Source organism: Phaseolus vulgaris, chromosome 8, assembly GCF_000499845.2.
Source record: "Phaseolus vulgaris cultivar G19833 chromosome 8, P. vulgaris v2.0, whole genome shotgun sequence".
Taxonomy (NCBI): Eukaryota; Viridiplantae; Streptophyta; class Magnoliopsida; order Fabales; family Fabaceae; genus Phaseolus; species Phaseolus vulgaris.
In genome coordinates, this window is record NC_023752.2 from 1,094,062 (window position 1) to 1,107,899 (window position 13,838).

General features: G+C 31.5%; 1 protein-coding gene across 1 annotated transcript; it reads left to right on the forward strand.

Annotated features, from left to right (window-relative positions):
- The first annotated feature begins 2,509 nt into the window (after positions 1-2,509).
- Positions 2,510-11,011, forward strand: LOC137824026 (phospholipase D gamma 1-like). Its single transcript, XM_068629447.1, has 10 exons — positions 2,510-4,552; positions 4,837-4,950; positions 6,001-6,195; positions 6,572-6,820; positions 6,908-6,976; positions 7,091-7,238; positions 7,844-7,992; positions 9,091-9,270; positions 9,806-10,006; positions 10,403-11,011. The coding sequence occupies exons 1-10, from the start codon at positions 2,855-2,857 to the stop codon at positions 10,694-10,696; spliced, it is 3,297 nt and encodes a 1,098-aa protein (XP_068485548.1). The 5' UTR covers positions 2,510-2,854; the 3' UTR covers positions 10,697-11,011.
- The last annotated feature ends 2,827 nt before the right edge of the window (positions 11,012-13,838 follow it).

A 13,838-nucleotide genomic window follows, 5' to 3' on the forward strand; every position in this document is an offset into this window, starting at 1 on the left:
ATCATCAAAGTATAAAAATATCAAATTATAATAAGATTGAGGGATAAATCTAATATGATTTTAAGAGGATGAGTTTAAAGAATATTTCTTAAAATAATATTAAAATTTATATTAATAAGATTTGTTATTTTGAAAATTTTGTACATTATAATTGTGATAACTAGTATGTGGAATGGATTTAGATGATTGGAAGGAAAAAAATTGAGAGGAAGATAATGTTATTTAGATTAAGAAAAAATAAGTAGAGAACAAATAAATAAAAATAAAAAAGTTACTGGTAGATATAATTGAGATGACTAAAAGAAAGACTAATTGTATTATATATTAAATTACTAAATTGTATTTTATCTAGATTGGAGTTAAATTTTAATAATGAAGTAATATATATATATATATATGATAATAATTTTAAAGTTTAAAATATTAAAAAATTTAAAATATAAGAAAATAAATAATATACAGTAGAAGGAATACACTTAACTTATCTTTTTTAAAAATAACCTTACATGATTTCTTATTAGTATTCTTACAAAATTATATATATTTTTAAATTATATTATTTCCATATTTTAATCAATTATTAAAAAATAATAACAAAATTAAATAAATAATATAATTTATTTTTAAAATTATATTCTTTTAATATAATAAAACATATGAAAATAATGATATTTTTGAGATTCAAAATATTGAAAATTTAGCAGGAAAAAATGGAAATATAAAATGGAGTCTTCTCAATATACATTATTATAAATATTGAAGTCATTAACAAAAAGACATTTTTGTTATTAAATACAGCCAATTGATTTTATTATATATTAAATACAAAGCAATAATTGCTCTAAAGTAAAACTCCCATTATATGAAAAGGAAATTAATTGATATTTGAAACTTTCTAAAAATGCTATATTATTCACTAAAAATAATGTTTTTTTAATGTACACAAAACTCAGAACGCGTCTTAGAAAAAAAAAATTGTGTCCTTAGAAGTCGCTCCTAAGAATCATAAATAATGAGATTATAATTTCCATTAATAACTAAATTTTGTTTTACGAGTAAAAAATATTACAAAATATATTTACACTTTTTTTTCTTAAAAATCGCTACAATTTATAATTTATTTGTATATTAAATGGTTTCATAAAGATAATATGGTATTTTCCCCTTAGACTTTTGAGACCAATTCAAGAAAGTTAGATTGTGAAGTTTCTACAATGAAAAAATTGTCAAAATTCATTGTCAGAAAACATGATTTCTTCTTGAAAATGTAATTTAAAGAAAAATATATAAATCAAACATGAGAAATAGTTGATCTTCAGATCCTTCAAAATCTTAAAAGTTCTTTCATACTAAGAATCTCTTTAACGTGATATTCAAAACAAAAAAGTCACTTTTGTTAAAAAATAAAGTAAAATCAAATAATTGGTCCTAAAAAGTGAGAATAATTTGCTTGTTCTTGGAAGAATCTGATTGAACTGTTCTAACAATCTACTTTATTGAAAATTATTGGTATCAACTTTATAACAACCAAAATCTCTCGTAGTCAATGCCATTAATCTATTGATTGAAACTTGTAGGCAATTACTCCCACCACCATATATTTTTTTTATATGCACTTAGTTTTTAAATGCCTTTGTCACATAATATTTATGTACAAATGTCAATATTTGAAATTTACATATCTGTCTAGGTAGAATTGTCAACATCTTTGTCATCAATTGAAAAACAAACAAAAAAACACACGTCAATGATTTTCGGATTTCAACATTCATAACCATCCAGAACCCTTGAACTTACAAATTTTCACATTCAAAACGTCAGACAGATATTCATAAAAAAAATAACTATAACCTTCCGCACATAAGCATTCGATACAACTTCGGATATGCATGTTCAGAATAGAAAAACACTTACAAGTATAGATATTTAGAAGTCACACAATTTACGAAAACTTACTGCACTACACTGTGTAACAGTTCTCACTACACAGTTATTCTCCTCTTCCGTAAATGACAACTTTTTTTCTCTCCGCTGTACCTTAAGAACTTAGTGGTGTGTGTTGGGTGTCGTCATGAATTAGGTAAGTAAGGATTGCTTTAGAGGAATACATTGCCATAATGAAAACTTTAAGTTTTATTTTATTAAGATATAATAGACATTTTACATTGTTTATTAAGGACACACAAGATATTTCACTAAGGTTAAAAATGATATGGTACACGCATATGATAGGAGAATCTGACAAACTTGTATATTTGGTTCATGAAATATTAAAATGAAAGAAAAACACCATATATTTTGGGATTGTTGTAATATAAATATATAGTTTTATTACTGAAGCAAGTTATTATTTTTCTAATCCCAAAAGTTCCGTTGTTGTTGTTTTTCAGTGTCGTGTATAACAAAGTTTAAGATTTTTTCTCAGGTGTGCATGACCGTTATAACATCCAATCAAATTTGCCCACGTGGAACGACAACATTTTTACCTAGAAAAACTGAAAAAAAATGTAAGAAAAGTTAGGTATATTAAATAACGTGCCATGTCAGTATCCGACGTGGACTTCCATTCCCTGGACGTGTTCTTCTTCTTCGTGTTCATCGAATTTTCCACTGGGTTTATTCATTTCATCCAAAATTTTCATCAGCTACAATCTCATCCTTCGATCACACTAATTCACCTTTCTCCCTTTTGAAATCTCTATCTGCTGCACCGATTCAAATTCAATTTCCACCGATTCTTGTTTCATTGGCTCCAATCTGATTTTGCTGTATTCTTTCATTACCCTTTTGTGTTGAGAATCAAATTGTGATTTTAGCTGTGATATTATCTCGCAAGAGTGAAAATTTCTGTGTGATGGATAACTATGGATCATCTTCTCCATACGGGTATCCGAGCCCTTATGCATACCCTTCTGACCCTCGTCAACCATACCCTCCTCCTCCAGGTTCAGCTCCTGATCCATATGCACATCTTCCTTATCCTCCATATCCTTACCTTTCTTCACATTCCCTCAACTATTCTCACCATCCACCTCCTAGGCCTATGCATTCTGGCCATTTTGAGTATTCTTATCCTCCTTCTATGGACTTTCCTCACCCTCCTCCACCAGCTTATGCTCCTCCTCCCAGTTATCCTTATCCCTACCATGTGCCTCCACCAAATCATGGTTCTCCCAGGCCTCCCCTTCTTCACCATGCCAGTTTCCAACATGGATCGCCTCCATACTATTATCCACCAAAGGAGTCCTATTCGCCTCCTCCTGATATCCATTCCCACACCAATAGCTTCTCTGGTCCCTATTGGCAGGAGAACACAAGCACTGCTGCAGAAGGTAAAGTGTCACAAACTAGTCATAGTTCCAAGCCTTCTCAGGGTTCTTCTTACCCCCCTTTGGATGATCTTATGAACAATGTTAGGTTGTCTGATGATGGCAAGCCAACTGCTCCTGCATCACCTCCTGCGCCTGCAGGGCAACCGTTTATGCATTCCATTTCAGTTCCCAAGTTGCAACAGAAGAGAGAGGAGTTTTATGGATATTCTAATAACTCCTTCTCCGGGTGGGGATCCTCCTACCCCACTCGGATGGATTCTTTGAGGCTTTCAGATTTTTCTGGCTCGTTTAATGAATCAGTTTATGGTCAGAATTTGCAGATTGTTCCAGCGCAGAATAAAGGGTCCTTGAGAGTTTTGCTCCTCCATGGAAATTTAGATATATGGGTCCATGAAGCCAAGAATCTTCCAAACATGGACATGTTTCACAAAACTTTGGGGGATATGTTTGGTAAATTGCCTGGTAGTGTGAGCAATAAAATTGAAGGAACTATGAACAAGAAGATTACTAGTGATCCTTATGTATCGATTTTAATATCCAATGCTGTACTTGGGAGGACTTATGTCATCAGCAACTCTGAAAACCCTGTTTGGTTGCAACATTTCTATGTTCCTGTTGCACATCATGCTGCAGAAGTACACTTTCTTGTTAAAGACAGTGATATTGTGGGTTCACAGCTCATTGGCATTGTGGCAATTCCAGTTGAGAAAATATACTCAGGAGAAAAGGTTGAAGGAATCTTCCCAATCCTGAATAGTAATGGGAAGCAATGTAAGCAAGGTGCTGTTCTGAGCCTATCCATTCAGTACATACCTATGGAGAAAGTGAGCATTTATCACAAAGGAGTTGGAGCAGGGCCTGAATACATAGGGGTTCCTGGGACATACTTTCCTCTGAGAAAAGGTGGAACCGTTACTCTGTATCAAGATGCTCATGTTCCAGATGGAAGCCTCCCTAATGTGTTGCTTGACAGTGGGATGTACTATGTGCATGGAAAGTGTTGGCAAGATATGTTTGAGGCCATAGGTCAAGCTAGGCGTTTGATTTATATTACAGGGTGGTCAGTGTGGCACAAAGCAAGGTTGGTTCGAGATGCTGCTGGTTATTCTTCAGATTATTCCTTGGGTGAGCTTCTAAGGTCAAAGTCACAGGAAGGAGTAAGAGTGCTTCTGCTTATCTGGGATGATCCTACATCAAGAAGCATTTTAGGTTATAAAACAGTGAGTAAAACAGCTTTTTCTGTTACATATCTCTGCATTGCCATGCTTCAACTGACTGGTTGGATTTTATTACCAATTGTATGCCATGCACATCCTTGCTTTATGTTGTTCCTGGATAAACCTTTTATATTTTTTTGGACTTTGCAACTTGTACCTATTTTTGAATTGGAGAAATGAAAAAAATTGTGATTTTTGCAATGAACTGTTGTTCAAGAGACAGTGATATACTACTTGTTGTTGGGCTTTAAGCTTTAGTTTTGAGACACTCTGGACTTTATGTTTAGGATGGTGTCATGGCAACTCATGATGAGGAAACTCGACGATTTTTCAAGCACTCTTCAGTGCAAGTGCTTCTTTGTCCCCGCAGTGGTAAACGTCATAGCTGGATCAAGCAAAAGGTTTGGTTTTGACAACTACTTTACTAATTGGAATATTTTTTATTAGTTTATGCTCAAGTGTCTATGGATAGTGCTGGAGTATTGTTTCTCTTTGATGTCATTCTTTTAGACCTTGCATTTTTGGGACTTAAACAGTTGTGTTATGATTTACTGCTGATAGTGTGGCTAAATTTGGTAGATTACCAAATTATATAGTAGCACACAATTGTGAACGTGATGATTGGACTGGATTTAAGTGTTTAACGACACAAACAAAAAACTATATGCCAAGTCTGCAAGTGTACTATTCTGCATACTTGATGATAAATCAGTCAAATGCATTTACTTACTAACTACAGTATGAGGCTCGGACACTCCTCTTAAATAGCGTGTCCGTGTCAGACACACGTATCGGACACCGACACTCGTACGTATCGGACACCGACACTCGTACGTATAGGACACCGACACTCGTAGTGAAGTGTCTAATTCAAAAAATTTGTTGGATTTCTGACAATTCTAACATGGTTCTAACACAATTTTAAAAAAGAGAAATACATTAATTTTCTAAAAACTCAAACTTATTGTATAAATTTTATTATGATTATAAAAATAAGGAATAAATTCTTTTGAACCAGCCATGAAAAACATTTTTCTGATTTTGCTTAAAAAAATCTAAAACATACTTGTGCACAAAAATCTTCATTGTCACTTTATATAATTTATAATTATATAATATATAGATTCGTTTCTCCATATCCTACATTTTAGAGATTATACGTATCTCCGTGTCCGTGTCGTATCAGTGTCTGTGCTACATAGACTACAACTCATTTGCTTGATAGTGAGATCAGAACATCAATGAATAATTCAATTCACTCGAGCTCTATGTTATCTATCAATTAGTCAGCACACAATGAAACTAAAACTTCATGGATCATACTTTTGGACAAGATTCAATTTTGAAGCTGTTATATCTTCTTTCTTTTGTGTTGGATCTGTTGGTATGTTATCACATCTACAATTTTGGTTTCAAAGTTCAACATTGATATTTTGTCTTCTTCTTATTAGGAAGTTGGAACGATATATACACATCATCAGAAAACTGTTATTGTGGATGCCGATGCTGGAAGTAATAGAAGAAAAATTATAGCATTTGTTGGTGGACTTGATCTGTGTGACGGGCGATATGATACTCCTCACCATCCTCTTTTTAGAACATTGAATACGGCACATAAGGATGACTACCACAACCCTACTTTCACGGTAATCTCTATTTCAGATTCCATTATTGACCAATGAAGATTAGCTTCAGTTTTCTACCATTTTCTTGATATGGTACCAAAGAATGAAAGCAGCTGCAATTTTTTTTTTCCCATTCTTTTATAAGATAAAATTTCCATCACTACATGCTGTGTATAGTGCAGCTCTCATTGATATATTGTTACTTATATTCAAGTACCCTACTTGCACAACTGAAATTTATCAATAAAAGCCACAGTTTATGAAGGAAATGTTCAGCAGGATATTTCTATCATGGTGGAATTTGTATCTAGAAATCTGTTAGGTGCAATTTCTAACTATTATTATTTGAAATACACAGACCAATTAATTTCTATAATAAGAGTAAATTTCATGACAGGGTAATGTTGGTGGTTGTCCACGGGAGCCATGGCATGATTTGCATTCTAAAATTGATGGTCCAGCAGCTTATGATGTTTTAACTAACTTTGAGGAGCGCTGGTTAAAAGCTTCAAAACCTCACGGCATTAAAAAGTTGAAAATTTCATACGATGATGCTTTGCTAAGGTTGGAAAGAATTCCAGATTTTATTGGCATCAATGATGCTCCAAGTGTTGGTGAAGATGATCCTGATGTTTGGCATGTTCAGGTATTGGTTACCTAATAATGCTAAGCAATTATTTTCTAATTTGCTCTATAAAATGAAATTATTGGTTCTGTTTACTTTGGAATGTAGATATTTCGTTCAATTGATTCAAATTCGGTTAAGGGGTTTCCGAAGGATCCAAAAGATGCAACAAGCAAGGTGAATAAAAAGCCTTGATTTCAATTTATCTTTTTTGGACTTGGTATACCCATCAAACTTTGATCAATTTGTGCTATATGTACTGTGGAATTAAGGCTTTTTGTATTTTTCCAGAACCTGGTATGCGGAAAGAATGTGCTGATTGACATGAGCATACATACAGCATATGTTAAGGCTATTCGTGCTGCACAACATTACATTTATATAGAGAATCAATATTTTATCGGCTCTTCATACAATTGGAGTCAACATAAAGACCTTGGTATGGAACTCCTCTTTATGTGTAATTGTTGCTTATAATTGCATTCAATACTATTCTGGAAGTTATGTAGAACATAATCATCCTGAACCAGAATCCATCTTGGAGATTTAATCTTTAACCAGTTTAATCGAGTAAACTATGCATTATGTAATAGAAAAACAATCTTTCAGATGTTCAGCATGTCACTTGGATTATACATAGAAGCAACACATGTATATTACACCTACTAGATCATGTCATGTTGAATTGGACATTTTCAACTGCTGTTTGTTTTACTAATTTCAAGTTGAAGGGGGAAAATGGTATATTTCTGAATGACCACTCTGTACATTGGTTTCACAGATTATAGGCTAAGGCTTGTGATGAGTTTCCTAAGGTAGGGTGAGTTACAGGAACAAATAGAATTGGCCCTGATGAAATAAATAAAATAAACAGCTAAATGTTCAATTTATATATGGTTTGAGGCTTTACAGAAAAAACTCGTTGCAAAAAAAATATAGGAATGGCCATGGCAAGCCTCTATCAACTGTATCTTTTCTATGTCAATGCGGTGCCACAAATTTATTTTGAAAATCTTTCATGTGTTAATTTTCTTACTTTGGCAGGTGCTAATAACTTAATCCCAATGGAAATTGCTCTAAAGATTACTGAAAAGATAAAAGCAAATGAAAGATTTGCAGTGTATGTTGTTATTCCCATGTGGCCAGAAGGAGTTCCAACAGGGGCTGCCACGCAAAGGATTCTATTTTGGCAGGTATGATTCAGCACACAATATGAAAGTCAAGTTTCTACTTTTGGCAAGGATTTTATTGAACTATTGAGTTGGTTTTAATTTGAAATTGTTCACTTTTACATCACATTATATGTCTGCTCTATCACTGTCATATTAGATCATTTTCGTATTCCATTCTTCTATTTTATTTGGTTCATGATCGTGGTTGGCTGAGGGTCAAGCATTGTAGTAGCTGAAGAGAAAATCAGTGTGACAAAATTAGGACCAGTGTATCTATGGCCTAACAATATATTAGTAACAAAGCAGGTCACGGACAATGGTCTAATACCATCTTAAAAAGTGATTTAAACTTAACTCAATTCTACAAAACCAATTTGTAAGATGAAATTTTTATCTACTTATATACTTTATTTGTTACTATCAAAGCCTATTTTATATCCATTAAAACGGTAATTCACGAAGTTATACACGTAGAAGCCTAGTTGTGTTAGAATAGAGTCTATTCTAATGAGGCTTGGTTGTGTTAGAATAGAGTTTATTCTAATGAGGCTTGGTGGTCTGATATCGAGTGACATAATAATTCTAACAAATATCACACTAGAATAAGTGTACCATATTGAAATGATTACTTGTAATTGTGTTTTGTACGCATGAGCGCTCTTGTTTATAAGAAGAGATAGAAATAATAAGGAATAAAATAAATATCTATTGGATAAGATATTTCCCTATCAAATCATATTATATCTCCCTAATTAGTGTAATCAAATCATATGTTTAACATAATCAAATCATATCTCTAGCTATGATTATAACGTATAGTCATTCAAGAAAGAGTACCATTGTGACCATCATAATTTTAAAGAGCTAGAATAACATCATCTTTCTTCTTCATTTAATTGTTGTTATCTCATGATTCCAAGTACTATGGCTTAGAGGAAAAAGGAAATCAAACCCCGTAAATTTTCTTAATTAAGGAATCTTTAATCTTCAGCCAAATGAGTGGTAAGAGTCAACTGTTGAAAACTTGAAACTTCCAAATGTTAACTGAAAAAGTTATAGCAGATGCTGGTACTTGGATATTGCATTTGTTAATATGAAATTATTTTCTTAATTTTGCAGAATAAAACAATGCAAATGATGTATGAGACCGTTTACAAGGCTTTGGTTGAAGCAGGGCTTGAAGCAGCATTTTCTCCACAAGATTATTTGAACTTTTTCTGTCTTGGTAATCGAGAGGTCATAAGTACGCATGATAATGTTAGTGCGACAGGAGCTCCTCCCCCAGCAAATAGTCCTCAAGTATGTTACTAACACCCCCTTTCCCTTGTTGCACTCTTCCCAATTATATTTTTCTGCTACCATACCACATTAGTTTTGTGAATGTCATTATGTGAAACAAGGAGTCCATATAGATTTCTCTAGTACCAAATGTCTATTAGGGGGATAAATGCTTCCAGATAAGTGTTTAATATGTTAGCATGCAAACTGCTCTGACAATCAGAACATAACAAGTTGTAATATATCAGATAGTACTCTATTGCTCTATCCAAGTGTCTTGGTAATTTTTACTCAATTTCCATATAGGTGTTTATAATTGTTGGAGATCCCACATCATCTAGAGATAAGGACAGTTCATAGTTTATAAGTGGGTGCAAAACAAACCTCACCTTATAAGTTATAAGGTTGAGTTAGGCATAAAATTCACTTCTTAATATGGTATCAGAGTCATTTAGAATCTATCCTAGCAAGAGTTTGTTTGTCTTATATTGGGCATGCAATCTTTATTTAGTGGATGCTCTAGTAAAACTTTTGTGCCTTCTTGCTCTATTTTCAGGTGGCTAGCCGAAATAGCCAACGTTTCATGATTTATGTTCATTCAAAGGGCATGATAGTTGATGATGAATATGTGATATTGGGGTCTGCAAACATTAACCAGCGCTCCATGGAAGGAACAAGGGACAGTGAGATTGCAATGGGCGCCTATCAACCTTATCATACATGGGCAAAATCACAATCTACTTATCCACACGGTCAAGTAAGTGTTTTACATTACTATTTGGCTACTGATATTTGCTAAGATATTTATTAATATAATAATTTCTTGTTTCACTTGTGTTGTTCAAGTTGAAAAGATGAAACTGCAAATTTTCATGTAAATATATTAAACAGAATTTTCCTCTAAAAAACACTGTTCAAATGCAGAAAGATTATTCACTTCAGCCAGAAATAAAACACTCACTGGTATTATTTTGGGGTCATCAAATGAGATTTTGCATGCATATTCTGACTCTGGTATACTTAATGTACAAAAAGATAACAATGAATGATCTTAGTATGGTTTGATTTGATTTTTCGGCAAATACATTATTGAATCCATTAACATGTAATCATGTATAACCTAACAGCAATATTTTGTGAATCTCTTATGTAGATCCATGGATATAGGATGTCACTTTGGGCAGAACACACAGGAACAATTGAGGACTGCTTCTTGCAACCTGAGAGTCTTGAATGTGTAAGCAGGGTTAGAGCAATGGGAGAAATGAACTGGAAACAATTTGCAGCAAATGAAATAACAGAGATGAAAGGGCATCTGCTGAAATACCCTGTAGAAGTTGATAGAAAGGGCAAAGTTAGACCACTTCCAGACCAAGAAGAGTTCCCTGATGTGGGAGGAAAAATAGTTGGATCTTTTCTTGCCATGAAGGAGAATCTAACCATTTGATGAGAATCCATTGGTTTTAGTTTTTCACATTCTGCTAGCCAATAGGATAAGATGTGTGTAAATTACAACATGGAAACAATTTTTTAAATGTATGGAGATAGAGGAAGAAACAAATACCATTACCAACCCAAAATCCAACTAAACAAAGACACCACACTTGTACAAAGATCAGGGAAACATGTGTGGATAAACCTTTTAGTTACAGTGATCTTTCAGGGATGTTACATAGTACTATCTCTGTTGCACCAGTTTAAGGTTATTTCACATGTATTAATAACATCAAGCAAATATACTATTTTTTGAAACAATGAATAACCTCACTCTTTCCATAAATACATTATTTTGAATAAAAGAATGAAAACAATTGATTTCAGAACATATGAGAAGAACAACAACAAAAATTAATACTTCATTGTTAGGTGGAAATTTCAGTTATTTTGAAACATTGTTAGGTGAAATTGAAGATGTTTTGGAACTGACTATTGCACATGATTATAAGCATAGTTGGCAGTGTGAGAGAGAAACAGAGTGGATAACTTTCTCTTACACTATATCGATTTTAAACTGTAATTTATCATTTTTGAAAATTTTAAAATTATCCCTATTCCGAATTTAAAAATCTAAAATTTATAAATAAATTCAAGGTCAAAAAATATATCCTAGAAAAAAAAATCCAAAACACAAAATTAAAAATGCATTCTGGATAAAAATTTCTGTAATTAAAAAATGTGTCCTGAAAATTCAAATCCAGAATAATTTTGGAAAAAAAATTTCAGAAATAATTTTTTATCCACACCCTCTTTTTATTTAAGGTTATTTTTCGTAATTTCGTAAGAAAATTTTTGTCATTTTCAATAAATTGGGTGTCGTTAAAATTTATGGTGTTGTGTCTTTTACGAACTTTGAGACACTTGTTTTTGTTTGGATTATGAAAAAAATAAGAAAAATAAAGAAGTGATAGAAATTAATTAATAATCTTTTGTGATGTTTCTTTCTCTAATCTCATTTCTATGTACAATATTTAAATACTTAAATTTAGAATGTCACTTAGGTCAATTTTTCTCCACTTGTTAGTAATTTTTAGAGATTAACTTCATTTTTATAAGTTCGATTTATATGAAATCAACTTTCGATATAACAACTGGTTTAAGAAAAAAGCAATTCAATCGTTCTGAAGAAATATAGTTCAATCAAGAAATATCTAACAAAGTAATGATTAATAAAAGTTATATTAATATAATTTCATCACTCATTACGTATAATTAAATTTATATATAGGCAGATTCTCCCTGCATCCCAATATATATATATAAAAGAAAAGATCAAAATATCCTTAATGAAATAAAAATTAGGGTTTAAGTAAAATGTGCGCCCAATCCACACCCAACCCAGCAGTGCATCCTTCTCCAGTGGTTTCGTTTGCTGTCGTCGCAGTGCCTCAACACTGCTTTTGAGTTCCGATGCTACCATAGTCATGAGAAAAATAAAAATGGAGGTGCTTGGGTTGCTCTTTGTTTAAGTTTTCAAGCTTCTGTGGCGCTGTCTCACATTGACCACAGAAAAATGAAGGGTGTACTGCTGGGTTGGGTGCACATTTTACCTAAACCCTAATTTTCATTTAATTAAGAGTATTTTGGTCTTTTCCTTTGTATATATTTTATGCAGTCCAAATTGATTTGGTGCAGGTAGAATCTGCCATATATATAATCAAAATAAAAATAAACTATGCAACTTTATATGTTGGGCCCTCTTTAGTCCAATAAGTAAGTGATGTTCAATGTGAAGGCAATTTCTTCTTGCACTTCATAGTTTCTTACCACACCTCTATATTTTTGGTGAAAAGTCAAATTTACTCTTAAATAAATTAAAAATTAAACCTAAATTCATGTATCCTTCATCATCTTCCTTTTCAGGGAAATGGCTTCTTAAAATTTCTTTTGGGCACTAGTAATAATATAAAATATTACAATTCAAAAATATTGAATTCTACAATTTAGAAGATATTTTTTAAAAATTTTGAATTATAAAATTTGGAATAATTTAAAAGTCACTTTTGCATTTTGAAGTTTATAATTTGAAAATCATTTTTAAATCTAAAAAATGACTTCTGAATTTTAGAATTCAAAAGAGTACTCTTAAAATTAAAAAAATTATAGAGGTGTTGGAAGAAATTATGGAGGTGGAGGAATAATAAATTGTCCAATGTGTAACTGTAACACGTTTATTGTGATGTTTGGTCTACTTAATAACACATCAAACTTTTTAGTTCTTTAGCATTCTTCATTTAAAATATTTATGGACCCAAATAAATTACCATATTTGAAATTTAATATTTGTCATGCTTCTACAGTGACCAGAAAATCAATTATTAAAAACTCATTACTGAACATTTATTGAATTTTAATTTTATCTATACATGGCAAATCTTGAGTCAATTATAAATGCCATTTATTGGACTTTAGATTAAGTTGAGATATTTCATACCTGAATTGAATCTAAAAAAAGTTATTTTTTCTAACCTTGTAAAGCTGCAAAGTTAGAGAGTATTAAATATTTTTAATTACTAAAAAGTTAAACATCAATCATAAAAAAAAAACTATTTAACTAATAAATAAAACATGTAACCATCATTCCCTTTTCTTACTAATTAGTTAGGCAAAAACAAGTTAGAAAAAAAAAAGGAGTTAATAATTTCAAATAAATTTGGAAAATCTAATATAAATCATTAATAACTTTAACGTCATAAATAACTATAATCAACCTTTTAACTTCTAATTAATTAATTGAATATAAGAAGAAAGAGAGTAGACAGTAGTCATAATGAAGTTTTGTTGTTAAATGACTAATTATATTTTTTTAATCAGCAAACAAAAAATAATATTTATACATAAGGGATTCTCCTTTTAACCATTCTTAATTATTTTTTAATTTTATTTTTTAATTTTTTTAAAATATTTTGTATAAGTAGACAGTTTTTAATTGAAAAAGGGTAGAGGGATTTTTTTTTATATATTTCAATCATTTATTTATTTTTTAAAATATTTATTAAATAACTAATTGTTTTTATAATTAATTGAAAATTGTTTTTAAAAAAAAATTAATATACGATTTGTAAATGTGAAGTAGTTTGTCAAACATGGAA

What these genes read in the sequence shown, in the direction of transcription:
- LOC137824026 (XM_068629447.1), top strand. Translation starts at nt 2,855, where the DNA reads ATGGATAACTATGGATCATCTTCTCCATACGGGTATCCGAGCCCTTAT. An exon ending in GAGTCAACATAAAGACCTTG is followed by an intron (nt 7,239 to 7,843) that starts GTATGGAACTCC and finishes TTACTTTGGCAG; the next exon opens with GTGCTAATAACTTAATCCCA. An exon ending in CTACTTATCCACACGGTCAA is followed by an intron (nt 10,007 to 10,402) that starts GTAAGTGTTTTA and finishes TCTCTTATGTAG; the next exon opens with ATCCATGGATATAGGATGTC.